The 15,485-nt window shown below is 42.4% G+C and overlaps 1 protein-coding gene across 1 annotated transcript; it reads right to left on the reverse strand.

The window, feature by feature from the left end:
* Positions 1-1,267: 1,267 nt before the first annotated feature.
* On the reverse strand, positions 1,268-15,192 carry GRXCR2 (glutaredoxin and cysteine rich domain containing 2). Its single transcript, XM_030841098.2, has 3 exons — positions 14,857-15,192; positions 9,065-9,286; positions 1,268-2,656 (listed from the first exon to the last, which is right to left on the reverse strand). Exons 1-3 carry the CDS (start codon positions 15,190-15,192, stop codon positions 2,474-2,476), a joined length of 741 nt encoding a protein of 246 aa, XP_030696958.1. The 3' UTR covers positions 1,268-2,473.
* Between the last annotated feature and the right edge of the window lie 293 nt (positions 15,193-15,485).

Here is a 15,485-nt window from a genome sequence, read left to right on the forward strand (position 1 = left end):
CCTTCCTGTGCTGTTTCCTCTGCCTGGAATAGTCCTACCCCAGATAACTTCGCAACTCCTTCATACCCTTTAAGCCTTTATTTAAAGGACACCTTCTCAAGGACACTTCCCTGAAAACTAATTTAAAAATGCAACCCCTCCTAACTCCCGATCCTCACCAATGTTTTCTTTTTCTTTTTTTTATTATTTTTATTTATTTATTTATTTATGTTTTGCGGTACACGGGCCTCTCACTGCTGTGGCCTCTCCCGTTGCGGAGCACAGGCTCCGGACGCGCAGGCTCAGCGGCCATGGCTCACGGGCCCAGCCGCTCCGCGGCATGTGGGATCTTCCTGGACCGGGGCACGAACCCGAGTCCCCTGCATCGGCAGGCGGACTCTCAACCACTGCACCACCAGGGAAGCCCCAATGTTTTATTTTTCATCAAACATTTATCCTTCTCTAACACACTATACATTATATACATACATATATAGTTTAATCAGATAAGTATCTTTTTATTCTGTATTACATATTTGTAGTTGTCTCTAAATACATATATTTTAGTTGTCAATATCACCCCACCAAAATGTAAGCTCCACAGGGACCAGGACTTTGTCCGTTTTGTCTAGTGATGCATCCCCAGTATTCAATAAATACTTAATTGAATAAATAAATGTAATCATTAGTAGATGTATTTATTATGAAATGAAAAGTATTAAATGATCTTAAGAGCTTGGGGTAAGGAAAAGAAACCAACAGAGTTCACACCTCTTCCTCTGGGAAGCCACTCTAACCCCACTCAGGCTATGTTAGGTGTCCCTTCTATGTGCTCCAAATGCACCCTGGAATTCCCCTTTCCCAGAACTTGTCACACTATATTGTAATTATCTGTTTATATATCTGTCTCCTCCGCTGAAACTCTAAGTCCCATAAGATACCAAAGGGTGGTGCCCATCTGGGAAACACTGCACATCGAGCACCTGGTAATACCATCCTGCACGTCCAACAAACAGTATCTGTGGTCGAATGTTCCTGTCAAAAAGCAGAAGAATACACTTAAAGGTCTTAGGATCTCTCGACATCATTCCTTCCTCTGATATTCTGGAAAGACAGAAGAGCCAAGAGCTGTAAGGAAACATAAACAGAGTCAGGAAATAGTTAAGTACAGAAGCAAAGAAAGTTGGTGAGCGATAGTGCCATTGTTTTGGCTGAAAGAGAACAGGCAAAATTATCTTGGTCTTGAAAAATAGTTTAATATTTTTATTAGAAGTATGTATATTGTCTGAAGATCACTCCACTGTTGAATTATATTAACAGCTGAATATTAGAGAATAACAAACAAATCTTGAAAAAATTAAGTTACGAAAATCAAAATAATTACCATAGAAAAGCAATGCGTATAAATAGATAACAGATTTTACAGTGTTATTCTCAAGGGGGAAGGGGAATGGCTGTTAGAGCTGCAAAAGTTCATTTAACAAACGTATTTTTCTAATTTTACAACCAACTTTAAGAGGAAAAATTATCCTTAGTATGCATATTCATAGACAGTAGAAACATAATTACTAAATATCAGCCTTGGTGAGTTTTTTTTTTAGAAGTTTCCAATAGATACCTATAAAATACCCACAGTCTTTTATGAAGAGATCATGGCTATACCTTAGCCTTAAAATAAATGCATTCATTTGGTAATAATTTGGGGGCTGGAAGAAGTCGTTATCACACACACCCATATACTTAAGCACCAAATTTATCGTAAATAGCTTTGACTTGGCTTATAACCTCAGTTGTGTAGAGGCACACAGAAATGTCTTATCTCATCTTGTCCTAAGAAGTAGCATTGCTCATTGCCTGCATGCATATTACCCAAGCACATCACACAGGAGAGACTCAGGACTTTGAAAAAAAGGGGCTCCTCAGCTCGCCTCTCTTCAGCAAGAAGCAAACACATCTTGTTTTGTTTTCAGCGGCCTGCTAGTGCATTCAACATCGGGCCTCCCTTTCCTCCTCTGCTTAATTAAAAATGCAATTTGACCAATAACTGTGTGAAATGCATTATAAGCAACAAGAAGGCAGTTCATCAGAAACCTGACTTTTTTTATTCCTTTCTCTCTGCATAATTTTTCAAATAACTCCCAACCGGGAAATGACTTCAGCCTGCTGCCTGAATTGTACATTTATTTGTTCACTTGTGCAAGGAGAAACCTGAGCTAAGTCAAGTGAGATACGTGCACACGGTCCTGGAAGGATCATTTGAGGACCAGTTTCAAAGCAGATTCTAATTCAAAAATGCCTCTGCCACTTAGACCCACATGGAGATGTTACCAGCCTCACGAAATATCATCGAGTAACTGAGTTGTGCCAGTGGTGGAAGTGATCGCGGCCACGGTGGCTTCCTTGCTGGGAGAGGGAGGAGAAGGTGGAGGAGGGGCAGTTGATTACAAATAGCTTTAGGGAGGATGCGATAAAAGCGGACATACAAAGCCACGGGCTATTGATTGCAAATCTGGCAAGGCTGCAGGCCATTCTCATTGCAGGCAGGGCACCGCAGGGCCCGATAGGACTCCTTAAATCTGTTGGCCAGCATCGAGAACTTGCTGCCATGGCACAGAGAGCAGGTGGCACTGCCCGATCCTCGGCAGTGAAAACAGTTGTCCTCGGGAAGTTCCCCTTCCTGCAAGAGACAGGTCAGGGTTAAGTTACAGCAGCAGTTCAAATCCATTGTTCACACACAAGTCAAAATAGCACTGGGAGCCTGCAGAGGCCGGGGCAGAATTAGAGGAAAATGCGTCCCACACGTGCCAACGAGGGACCTGGCCAGAGGCACAGAATAAGCTCAGCACTTTATCGGAGATATCCCTGATGGACCTCTCTAAGACAGCAACTCCTGCCACCAGGCCGTGCACTCCACAACTTGACCTTTTTCATCTCTCTTGTCACCATCTGACACGTTATTTCTGTACCCATAAGGGCAGGACTTAATGTTCCTCATTGCCAAACTAATAGTGAACACTTGTGAAACACCTGGGAGGTGTCGGGCGCTGTACCCGAGCCCTCGGCAGTGAGAGTGCAGAGGCCTAACCACTGGACTGCCAGGGAATTCCCTGGGCACTGTTCTAAGAGCTCTCTCTGTGCCAGTGGTCACACAGCTTGAAGAGAAGGAGGCAGGCTTGGGTCCCAGGGGGTCGGGCGCCCGAGATCATGCTTGTACTGACTCCATATGCAGCCCTCATCAGAGTTACCCAGCAGTAGGTGCCCAGGATTGTTCTGTGTGACTGAGGAGACGGATGAATGGATGTTGCAATCCTTTGGAGCGTAGCTCTGAATTCCTGCAGAACTTTTATCTTTATGCTCTTGGAGAGCCATGAAAAGGCCCTGTGATTAAGAGCTCAGCTCTGGAGTCAGCAGCCTGGAGCTGAGGCCTGCCTCTGACAACAACTGTGCACCTGGGACGGTTCCCTTAACCTCCCTAAATTTCAGTTTCTTTACCTGTGATCTGCTTACCTCTCTGAGTAGCTGGAATATTAAATGAGAGAGTATATGTAAATGCCCTAATATGTTATCTGGCATATTATAGGTTCTCCATTAAAGTTAGTTTACTTCTAAGCCTTGTCCCCTCCTGCCAGGGACACCAGACTATGCCCCTTGGCTATCGCTGTGCTCTTCCCCTAAGACATCTCAAGGAAACTGGCAATTTTGCGCTGCCATGCAATGACCGTGCACAGACCACGAACCTTCTGTGAAATAAGGGGTAATACCAGATTGATACCAGGTAGATTCAGCACCAATTCCTGTCCATTTCACCTTTTGAACATCTCTCGAATCTCTTCAGTTTCCCCTCCACAACCACAATCCCCATCCAGACACCTATCGATTCTGGCAGGAACTCAGCATAGTTCCTGCCTCCGGGCTTGTGGGATGTTCTCACCATGGATACCAATCTCATGAACCTACAGTTGTGACTGCCACATAGAAAGCACCCAAGAAACCTTGTAATGAACACCTGCCCACCAGATAAACTTCAGGTTAAAACCCAATCCCTGGGACTTCCCTGGTGGCTCAGTGGTTAAGAATCCGCCTGCCACTGCAGGGGACACGGGTTCGAGCCCTGGTCCGGGAAGATCCCACATGCCACAGAGCAACGAAGCCTGTGGGCCACAACTACTGAAGCCCGCGTGCCTAGGGCCCGTGCTCTGCAACAAGAGAAGCCACCACAATGAAAAGCCCACGCACCGCAACGATGAGTAGCCACTGCTCGCTGCAACTACAGAAAGCCCGCGTGCAGCAATGAAGACCCAACACAGCCAAAGATAGATAGATAAATAAATAAATTTATTGAAAAAAAAAAATCTCCTTAGCTGATGTACATTGTCAGTTACTTCTTACATCAGGCTCTCATCCTTAGGTCTCTCTCTAGCTGGTGTCGAGGAAACTTTCCCCACTCTCAACCCAACCAGCTCCTACCTGTTCTCAGATGTCAGCTTAGCAGCACTTCCTCCAGGAAGCCTTGCCCACTCGTACCTCTGGACCAGGAGTCCCACCCCACCTCTACTGCCCCTAGCCTGGCAGGTCTCACACTCCCCTGAAAGTTCCTGCTGACTAGACAGGAAGTGTTCTGGGCTCGTGCCTCTCTCCATCACTTCCTGACATCTAGTGTAGTACCTGGCACAATATTTGCTGTTCACATACTTGCTGAATGAATAAACAAACAAAACAATGATGTCTGGAGATCCCTTAGTGTTCTTAAATTCTAGGAACTAACAAGACAGCTGGAGTTCACTGGGTGCCTCAACCAGCTAACACAGCTTTCTTTTGTAACCTAAGAATACAAATCATCTCTGAAAAGGGAGGCCTATGTTCTAAAAATAGCCCCATCACACTGCAAAGTGCCTAAGTAGGTATTAAACTGTATTTATTCTAGATGTAGGGAATGGAGGTCATTTTCCAGCTGACAAAATCCCAGATGATGTCCATGTCCCCTTTTGTTAATATTTTACTGATTGTTGCCATATTCTGATATGGTAACAATGGGGAAATTGGTTTTCTTCCCTTAAAGTATGCAGAATAAATATATTTGCCAAAATATTCTTAAAGCAAATTGTCATGGTCCATTTTCCTGCCAAATCCATCATGTTTTTGTTTTGCACTTGATCCCACTGAGATTTTAATGATATAAGTCAATGTTGTCAAAGAAAATACAGTAAAATCCTACCATAATGCTATACATGTGATCCAAAAATTCATTTGCATAGAATGCCAGGCCAGATATTGAAAGATTAGTGAAATGACCTGGTGAGCCTGCCATAAAGAACAAGGACAAATCATCAATCAAATCTCATCTCATGTCACATGGTTATATGACACATTGTTAGAGGTTTCACTGGAGTTTCCATTCTTTTTTTGTGTGTGTGTGGTACGCGGGTCTCTCACTGTTGTGGCCTCTCCCGTTGCGGAGCACAGGCTCCGGACGCGCAGGCTCAGCGGCCATGGCTCACGGGCCCAGCCGCTCCGCGGCATGTGGGATCTTGCCGGACCGGGGCACGAACCCGTGTCCCCTGCATCGGCAGGCAGACTCCCAACCACTGCGCCACCAGGGAAGGCCTGGAGTTTCCATTCTTATCCTAAGTTACCACCCTTCCTCCAACTGTTTGCTCTCATTATGCTCTTTTTAATTATTCAGTTAACTCAACAGGTATTTATTGAGCCTCTACTCTATATAAGGCATGCATGATATCAGCATCTGCATACCAGTCTCAATATTTTTAAAAATTCTTCCCAGAAAACATTTAGTAAGAAGATATAGAACATCGCTGCACAGCATAACTTAGGTTCGAGAACCCAACAACCTACCCAAACCACCTCTCATTAGCTCCATGACCAAGAAAAGGGGTCTCAGCTTTCATCAGAGACTCAAAGGCTTGCGTGGCCCTGAAGATGGGAACCAGCACCAATCTGGAGGTCGATCAGCAGAGTGATTAAGATCATGAGATTGGTAGTCAGATGGACCCAGGTTTGACTACTGACCCCGGTGACCTCTGGCGAGTTACTTAACTTCTCTGAGCCTTAGTTTCCCCAGCTGCAGAATGGGACTACAGATAATACCCACCTCACAGAGTCCTTGTGAGGATGAAATGGACTACTGCATGGAAAGCACTGGGCATGGGGCCTGGCTAACATGAACCCTCAAAAAATGGCAGTTATTATTATTATTATCATTATTCTGTTTCAAAGGTAAGATCACCTAAAGCATAAAGAAGCCCAGATGACTTATGGTCTCAAATCCACTGAATACAGGGTCAGATTTTTCTCCTTCTACTTTTCATTGTGGCTCAATTCAATTATTCCTCTCCTTTTCTTTTATAGTTAATACAGACGTTCAAGCATGGCCTGGCTTTTAGCCCTCCCTGCTCTTTCATCAAGGTCCTACTGTTTCCCTGTTCCATATAACACAACAAAGAGTCTCTTGGTCAGAATGGGCTCCTTGATGTTCTTTGACCCTCTGTTTTAGAATAAAAGTTGTCTGGGCATTTACTACATGAGGGATGGGGCAAACAAATAGTAATTTCAAACAGAGCTTAGGGACTTCCCTGGTGGCGCAGTGGTTACGAATCCGCCTGCCGATGCAGGGGACATGGGTTCGAGCCCTGGTCTGGGAAGATCCCACATGCCGTGGAGCACCTAAGCCCATGCACCACAACTACTGAGGCTGTGCTCTAGAGGCTGCAAGCCACAGCTACTGAAGCCCGAGTGCTCAACTACTAAGGCCCACGTGCCTAGAGCCCGTGCTCCACAACAAGAGAAGCCACTGCAATGAGAAGCCCATGCACCGCAATGAAGAGTGGCCCCCGCTCGCCACAACTATAAAAAGAAAGCCCACGTGCAACAATGAAGACTCAACGCAGGCAACAATCAATCAATTAATTAATTAATTAATTATAAATAAATAAAATAAAATAGAGCTTAAAGGACAGGCAAGTGGAGTATAACCTTTCACAGCAACTTTCTGCTGCCCACCTCTGTCTTGGTTTATGGCATTATAGCTAAAAAACACCGTTCTCTCCAAATTGAATTGAAAGGTAATTGTCATAGCAGGCTTGTTGTTGCTTTTTCATTCAGGCCTGCAATGTGACCTGCATTTCTGGTCCTCTTCTGAAAATGCATGCTCCAAGTTACAATACGGTATGGAAAAGGATAGCATTAATGAATTTTAAAGTGGGACGGTAATGCTTTGGATCACAAAGTTTAGTTGTCTGACTGCTGCTATGCTAGGCTCTGAATAGTGCTTTGTAGAAAGCGAGAGAAGGCAGAGGCAGAATATTTCTTATCAGTTGGCATTTTCATTCCAAATTCCAGTATTCTTTCCACAAACATTTACCTAATATTTACTGAGCACCTATTAAATGTCAGGCTCTATTTTTTTTAGCATTGGAACTACTATGTTACACCCAACATAAACATGCCCCCTGACCTAATAGAGACCAAATCCTAGTGGGTAAGAGCAAACATTAACCAAAGAATCACACAAATAAATGTAAGATTACATGTGCAGGGGGAGGGGGAGGTGCCTTGAGGGGTCCATCCTTGTGGATTTTTATCCTCATGGGATTTTATCCTCATGGAAACCAGGGGAGGCCTCTCTGTAGAAGTGATGCCTCCACTGAGATCTGTGGGCAAGGAGGTAGGGAGTCTGGAGAATATTCTAGGCACAGGGAAGTTGCCAGCAAAGAACATCTAAGGGGTAGCCAGATGGGCAGTGTGCATAGGGCAGAGAATTAGCAGATATGTGTAAGAGATGAGGCTGAAAAAGCCAGGCCACACAGTGCTTTCTAGAACAAGTGAGGAGTTTTGGTTTTATCCCAAGTGATAAGAGCCTACTGAAAGTTGTTTTCTTTTGGCAGCAGGGCTGGGGGGGGGGGGCGGGGGAGGTGAGCAAGGGATGGCATGATCAGATTTGCATTTCAACTATATTTTATCAAGTGTGAGATCAGGTCCGAAAGAGACAGGAATTGTTCTGAGGAGAACTGGAGTCTGGTCATGGCTTTCTCATTCCCTTGACTCAAGTGCAAGGAAGCCCCTGGCCCATTTTGTCACGCTAACCCATGGGAGGTTCAGCTTCAAGTCCCAAGAGATGGAATCTAAAGAGAGAAAATTCATTTCTGCTGCTTTCCAAGCTTTTACTCTCTTAGCTTAAATTCACCAAAATTGCTTTTCTCACCCTCAACCCCATACTGTGAATTAACGAATGTCATCACCTTCCCGTTTGTCTGAGCATGTCTGAGCAAGGTGGGGTGTGCACACCTCTGAAACGTGTGGGGAGAAAAAAACATTCGTACTATCTATATTTATTTTTTATCTAAAGAAAACAAAACAAGAAATTAAGCTTTAATAATATCTTCATAAGAAAAGGTTATATTGATTTTTAATAAACAAGGTGACACCAGCACCCTCACTAGATTGGGCAGTCGCTTAACATAGGTGGTACCCAAGGGACCCTGTTGTACACATGATGTAAAGTGACCTCACTTTACATAAAGTGACAATGACGACCCTGCTCATTCGTTCACTTTCAGCATATTACAACATGTGGTTCACTAGTGTCTGGTCTAGTGGATTTACAGATGATATTGCTTAGTTTTAACTAAACTAATCTCCACAAACTCTAAAGACAAGTAGATTTATTAGATTTCTTTAAGGAAACTGTGGGCTGAGAATTACCAACAGTAATAGGAGCACAAGCAAACCCATGAGAAAAGGACAGAGCTGATTTTTTTCCATCTCTAGAACAAGCTGTTCTAAGCCTCAATGCAAAGTGAAAACAATAAGTTCCTAATCAGATCTTAAATCATTCAAAATAATTCAAATTATGAGTATTTGAAATATGGGCTTATAACTATTATTGCTAACAATAAAATGTGATAAACCACTAGAATATAATAAACTTAAAATTCCTCAACATCTTTAACATTTAGACATAAGTATTCACATTCAAAAGTTCTTACTTAAATAGTGCACAGTGAGAACAATTTGGAGACCATGGCTATAGGGCCAGCTCTGCGCAGGGCAGTGAACCGTTCTGACATACCTGTGGGTACTGGTTATGGGGGAAGGTGCCTCCCGTCTCTGCCAAAGGCCCATCGTTCTGGTCTCCATAGATTTCTTCTTTGCTCATCAGAGACTCTTCCTCAGCCTCCTCTTCCTTCTGGAGCATTTTCCTCATGAAATCTCTCTTGTCCATTGGAGTTCGAATGATTTTCAGGTTATTCGTGTAGATGATTATCTTTCCAAAATCTATAATAGGTGGGGACTAGAGAAATGAAGAATGAGCATGGTCATTCACCAGGAGTCACCAAATACAGGGCTGCAGAACCTCTTCAACATCCCAGGAAAGAGAGATATGGTCTGGCACTAGGGATCCCATCACAGCCCAAAGCTACAATTCATTCTCTGGTTTCTTTGCTCGGTCTGAAAACCCTGAACAACAGCTTCTTTCTTCCTGTTGATGGTAACCAGCCAAAGCTGAATTAATCATGTAACTAGAATGTAGGACTCTGCAGGACAGGGTCTAGAGCTTCTATTTCTGCTACATACCATGGGATCTGGTGCAGGGCTGGGCACAGTGAGTGCTTAATGCATACAAAGGAAAGCTTTTAAAAAATAAATCTCTCAGCAACCAAATTACTAGTTATGCTTTTTTTAAAAAAATTACCAGTTTACATAATTAATCAGGGTGCCTTTTAAGTTCTAACTTTTTTTTGTTTATTGTATAATGTGCATCGTTTGAAAATACCAAGGAAATATCTTTTTGTTTTTAATGACGCATGAATGGAAGTAATGCTAGTTGGCAGTATTTGATTGTAAGAAATCAATAAAGTAACTGTATTTTTAAAAAAATAAATAAATCTCTCTCCAACATTTTTATGCATAAATAATAACAGTAGACACAATTTATTGAATTACTATTATTATTATTATAGTGGATAGCATTTGTTTTGGGTCAGGCTTCATACTAAGCATTTCACAAACATTACCTCACTTCCCTCCCAAACATCCCTATGAGGTAGATGCTATGATTTCTACATTTTACAGAGAAGGAGACTGAGGTTCAGTGTGGTTAAGAGTCTTCCACATTTACAGAGTTACTCAGCGTTTGTGGCCAGGATTCAAACCCAGGTCTGTCTCACCCTAAGGACCATATTCTTAACACCTATACTGTAGTACTCATAAACATTCCCCACAACCACCAGATAAGATATATGTGTGTGTGTGTGTGTGTGTGTGTGTGTGTTCATTATTCATATAATAAGAAAATTTTTTATGTCAATAAATGTACTTCTATAGCATCATTATTAATAGCCTATGTTCCCTTGTATGGATTTATCATGTGTTACTTCATCATTTGCTGAGAAACAACTTGGGCAATACTACAATGCAGTAGAGAAGCCTGGGGAGGAAATGTTTCGCAGAGCTAGGAGAGCTTGGGGGGAAACAACACTAGATCCCAGTTCCATTGTCCACCAGTTGTGAGATGGGGAGAGCCATTTGGCCTCTCAGAACCTGTTTGCTCACGCAGATGGGTTGACATCCAACTAATGGGCACCACCAGAGACAAATTACTTATTAAAATATATGAATATTTCCATACTGGCTGGTAATCAGGTGCTGTCCTGATACTCCTGAGAGCCTTCCTGTTTCCCCAGCCTCTCTCCTCAGGGAGCCTCTCACATCCCCAAACCCAGCAATGTAGACATTAATGCTTAAGACCCCAGTCTCAGGACCCTGCCCCAGCACTCTGCTGGCTTCTGTGCTGACTGAGCAGTGTTCCTGTGCTTAAATATTTTGACTCTCGTCCCTGAGGCTAATTATATCAACGTCTAGGGGCGAGGGTGCAAAGAAGAATATGTAAGAGTTTGCAAAAGCTGAAGATACTATGCAAGTGATGGGCATTGTTACTGCCACTAGTATTAAAAACTTCCTTAGTAGTGCACGTACAATCATGCTACACAACTACATTCCGCAGCATGAAATATCTGGCCCTGCTTTTACAGAACTGTATAAACCAAATTTATTTGGATGCCACAGTTAAGCAGTCTCCTATTTAAAGCCATCAGGCATTCAGTCACAACCTGGCTTGAGCAGGACTTCAATCTTCAGGTCCCCTTCCTTGAAACACCCGTGGAGTTTTCAATAATTATTTACGGAGCCACAAGCTTCCTGCCTGCCCCTGCATTCTCTCCCTCTCTTCAGGGGATCATGTAGCAGCTTCCATTTCCTACTGTTTGATGCATGCTGGGTTCCTGTTTCACACTCTGGACTATCAGTTTCTGAGCATCAGAAGATAAAGATGGTGGCACTTTTGGAAGGTTCCATATCTCTTTCCAGTAATAGCCAAAGAGGTTCAGTTACTAGGAAGCTTTTTTCACACATAGGGCTGGTTTTTTCAAGGCAAAATTCTCAATATACAAAAAAAAAAAAAAAAAAATTGCAGTCATCTGGTCCAACCTCCTGCCTCTAAGCTGGTCAGCATCTGAGACACTCAGGATAGTAAATTTATTTTTAAGATACTCCAAAGATGGAGGGTCCCAAATCACCTTTAAGGTGTGTTTAAGTTTCAGTCACCCTGACAGCCAAGTTCTTCCTTGTGTCTAAGGAAACTCTCTGGGTGTAACTAAAGTTCACATTATCCAGTTACACCCAATTGCCTGTGAGGAATACCCACTCTTACATTATAGAGGACCAGGATGGAGCCAGGAATTTTTTGTGTCCTTCCAATGCTCGGAATGGCAACTTATGTGATTAAACATTCATAAATACTCTGATGTCAAAAGCAACAGGACTAGGAATTGCCATTCAGGGACCACGAAACCTTTCCACTGCTCTGTGTTTAAATGCAGACATGCCTAGTGGGTACCAGAAACTCAATGGCCTTTGGAGGTAGGCAGACCTGAGTTCAAATTTTAAATCTCTCAAACTGTGTGAGATTTGCAAGTTTTTTTAAGCCCTATAAACTTGTTTTTCCAATTTGTAAAACTCTCAGAGTTACTGTGAAGAAAAATTTGCATAATTTCCACAAAGTACCTGTTCAATAAATGTTACTTTCCTTCTTCCTTTCCCTTTCATTTTTTTAAATGAACCTTATATTTTAGTCAGTTTCAATTCCTTAAAATATTGTTTATTGTTTATAACCACTTTCTCTATCCATCACATAAAATTTTAAAAGACTCCATATTTCCTAGATAAGAACCTGGTCATTATCACAATGGTAGGTAACATATACTGAGCATATACAATGTGCCAGGCACAATGCTAAGTACTTTTAATGTCATATATTTTTAATCACCGTGATAATCTTTGAAAGTAGGTACTTTTATTATCACAAGGTTAAGTGGCTTCCTCAAGCTCACAGAGTAAGTGGGTAGAACGGACATCAAGTCCAGGTTTAATTGACACCAGAGCCTTGCTTTTTATGATTATTATTTTATTGTGGTAAAATATACATAACATAAAATTTACCACTTTAACCTTCTTAAGGTTCAGTTCGGGGACATCAGTACATTCACATTATTGTGCAACCACGTGTCTCCAGAATGTTTTCTTATTCCCACACTGAAACTCTTCAGTTAAACTCCACCTTCTCCTCTCCCCAACCCCTGGCAAACACCACTCTGCTTTCTGTCTCCGTAAATTAGACTATGCTAGTACCTCATGAAAGTGGAATCATACAACTATCTTTTTGTGACCGGCTCATTGCACTTAGCTCAAGGTCTTCAAGGTTCAGGCATGTTATAATGTGTATCAGAATTTCCTTCCTTTTAAGGCTGAATAATATTCTACTGTATGTATATACCACGTTTTGTTTGTTCAGTCACCTATTGATGAATATTTGGGCACCTATGGGCAATTATGCTGCTATGAACACTGGTGTACAAATATCTGTTCAAGTTCAGAGCCCTTGCTTTTAATTATTGTGTTTCACTGCTACCCAGTGTTGCTGCAAAGCCGATATTTACTAAGGGTTATTTTACAGTTGGATTCACTATTGAAAAATCATGACTTCCCAGCTCTCATTTCCTTATTTTTCCTAAGTACCGCACTGACAACCTGTTTCAGTGGGTGGAGCTGCACGAATCCATCCTGATCACTCTCACACCAGAGGCGGCCTAGAAGTGGGATGTGGCATTTGTCCAGGCAACAAAGAAAACAAGGATAACCGGATGAAGCAGAAATCAAACCCTGAACCTTGTCTCTAGAGTACTATGTTTAAAACCACTGTGCCGTGCTGCGAGGAAGACTCCGGTAGCTGGTTTTATCAAGTCCATGCCTAATCATACTTTTACATAAATGCCAAGTATGACACATGACTGATGAAGGTCAAGAAGTCCAACATTATAAACCATGGCCTTGTACAAGGTTCGTATAAACTATGACTTTATAAATTCTAAAGCTACAAATGAGATTTAGTTAAAAAGAAATCCTGTAAGTACAGGATATAACAAAGTACCTAGGACGTAATAAGCACTTGATAAATGGTAACTATTATTATCATCATCATCACTATTATTAATGGCCTTATTCTCTTAAAAGGAACATTCCATAGGGCCAAGGGCATGAGGAATCAGAAGACCTGGGTTCTTATTCTGACTCTACACCTAATGACCCTATAATATTGGGTGGGTCCCTTACAACTTGGAACTCAATTTTCCTCACTTGCAAAATGGAAAATACCATACTTTGCCTTTCTCCTTAAGGTTGTGAAGAAGACTGAATGAGATAGAATGTGATAGTGCTTTGTAATGCGTAAGTCACTCCACTAACGTGAGGGATTGTTCATTCCAGCCCCCTTTAATATCAAAAAGAAACCTGGCATTATCTTTGATAAATGTGGACATGCCCATAATTACACTTTTACCAATGCCAGCAAGGCCAATACATTTGTCTGCTATAGATGTATAATCTGTTCCCTTAGGAAACGAACAATAAAAATGATTAGAGAGTAATTATCTGAATTTCACACTTTAAAGATGAAAACATATCCTGGTGTGCTATTCATTAATAACCTGGTACATTATATCATTGTATTCACTCTTTTTTTTTTTTTTTTTTAAGGCATTCATGGCCCTACTGGCAGAGAGCATATACACATCTCTGTTTTTGGAAATCAGCAAATATTTTCCAGGTTCTTCTAGCTTCAAAGAAGATCATGTATGGGCTTTTGATTATCCATGGTACTGGAGAAGATAACTGAAATTCACAGATAAAATACATGTTTCAAGTGAAATATTAGCTCAAATGTCTTCCCACGTAACATTTCCTCTGGCTGATTTGCTTTTCACCATTTCTTCCCAGGACTCCAACTACCCAGCATTCATGCTAACAAGCAATGGAAAGGCAAAATAAATAAATAAACAAACAAAAAAGCAGGCAGCAGGAGGGAGATAAGAAATAAAAGAAGACATGGATAAACCACAAGCTGAATAATTGGCTGGAATAAAGTAAGCACCTTCAAGCACTTAGCTCTTTCAGGAAAAATAACAACTCGTTGCTGCATAATTTTCTAAAACGGCAGACCGGCAACCTGAAAACCGCTGCATCTCTATTTCATTTACGTACCAAGATTGCCCAGCCAAAGACCCAATTACAGTTTGCTACCCTGGATGGAATTTGAATACTAGCTATGCGTATTGCACTTTCCAATAGGTAGTCAACAAGAATGTTATTTTCATCCCAGAAATATTATTCTGAGAGCGGCTTCACATTTGGTGCACCTATAGCTCTGGTCAGTACCAGAGGAGGAGCGAGATACAAATCTGAACAATTCAGGTGTTTCTCTAACCACATTTTAGTCCTTAAAGCTTATACACCATGGGCAATACCAACCTTACGGTCATTCGCCTTGTAATCATTGAAGAAGGGCTGGCTGCTCGCCAAGGTGTAGGCACTACCCTCTCGAAACACGCTGATCCTCTGAGCAGTCAGCTTAGGGGAGTACGACCGGGGTTTGGGGGCTTCCCCAGACCCATAAACACCATCCATTGGTTCAAGGGACTCTTGGAGGAAACTGTGAGGGTACTCCTCCTTTGGCGACTCTAATTCCTGCCCATCCTCAAAGACCTGCTTCAACACCCGGCCACTGTAGGAGGAAGAGATTTTAAATCGTACTTTCCGGGGTTTGCCGTCACTCTTCTGGTTCAGCTTCTTCGCAGGGTCCTCCATCAGCAGAAGGTTCAGCTTGTGGTTTCCAGGCTTTGGTGTAGCCAGTGAAACTTGGGGCTCTGAGAAAAAGGCATTTTATTTTCTCTCCTGCATATGATTAATTCAAGCTGGTGCTGGGGTATGCTCGGTTTACAGCAACTGACACCTGCACGTTAAATATTGATAGGCCTTCATGCCGAGGCAGGCTGCTGCGGGTCTATGGAGTGGACGGAGCATGAGACAAGACCGGGTCCTCTCGGAATCCCAAACTCGCCCGTGCCTTCACCCCAACCCCGGCATTTCTTAATAGGAGC

This window comes from Globicephala melas, chromosome 3, assembly GCF_963455315.2.
Source record: "Globicephala melas chromosome 3, mGloMel1.2, whole genome shotgun sequence".
Classification (NCBI taxonomy): Eukaryota; Metazoa; Chordata; class Mammalia; order Artiodactyla; family Delphinidae; genus Globicephala; species Globicephala melas.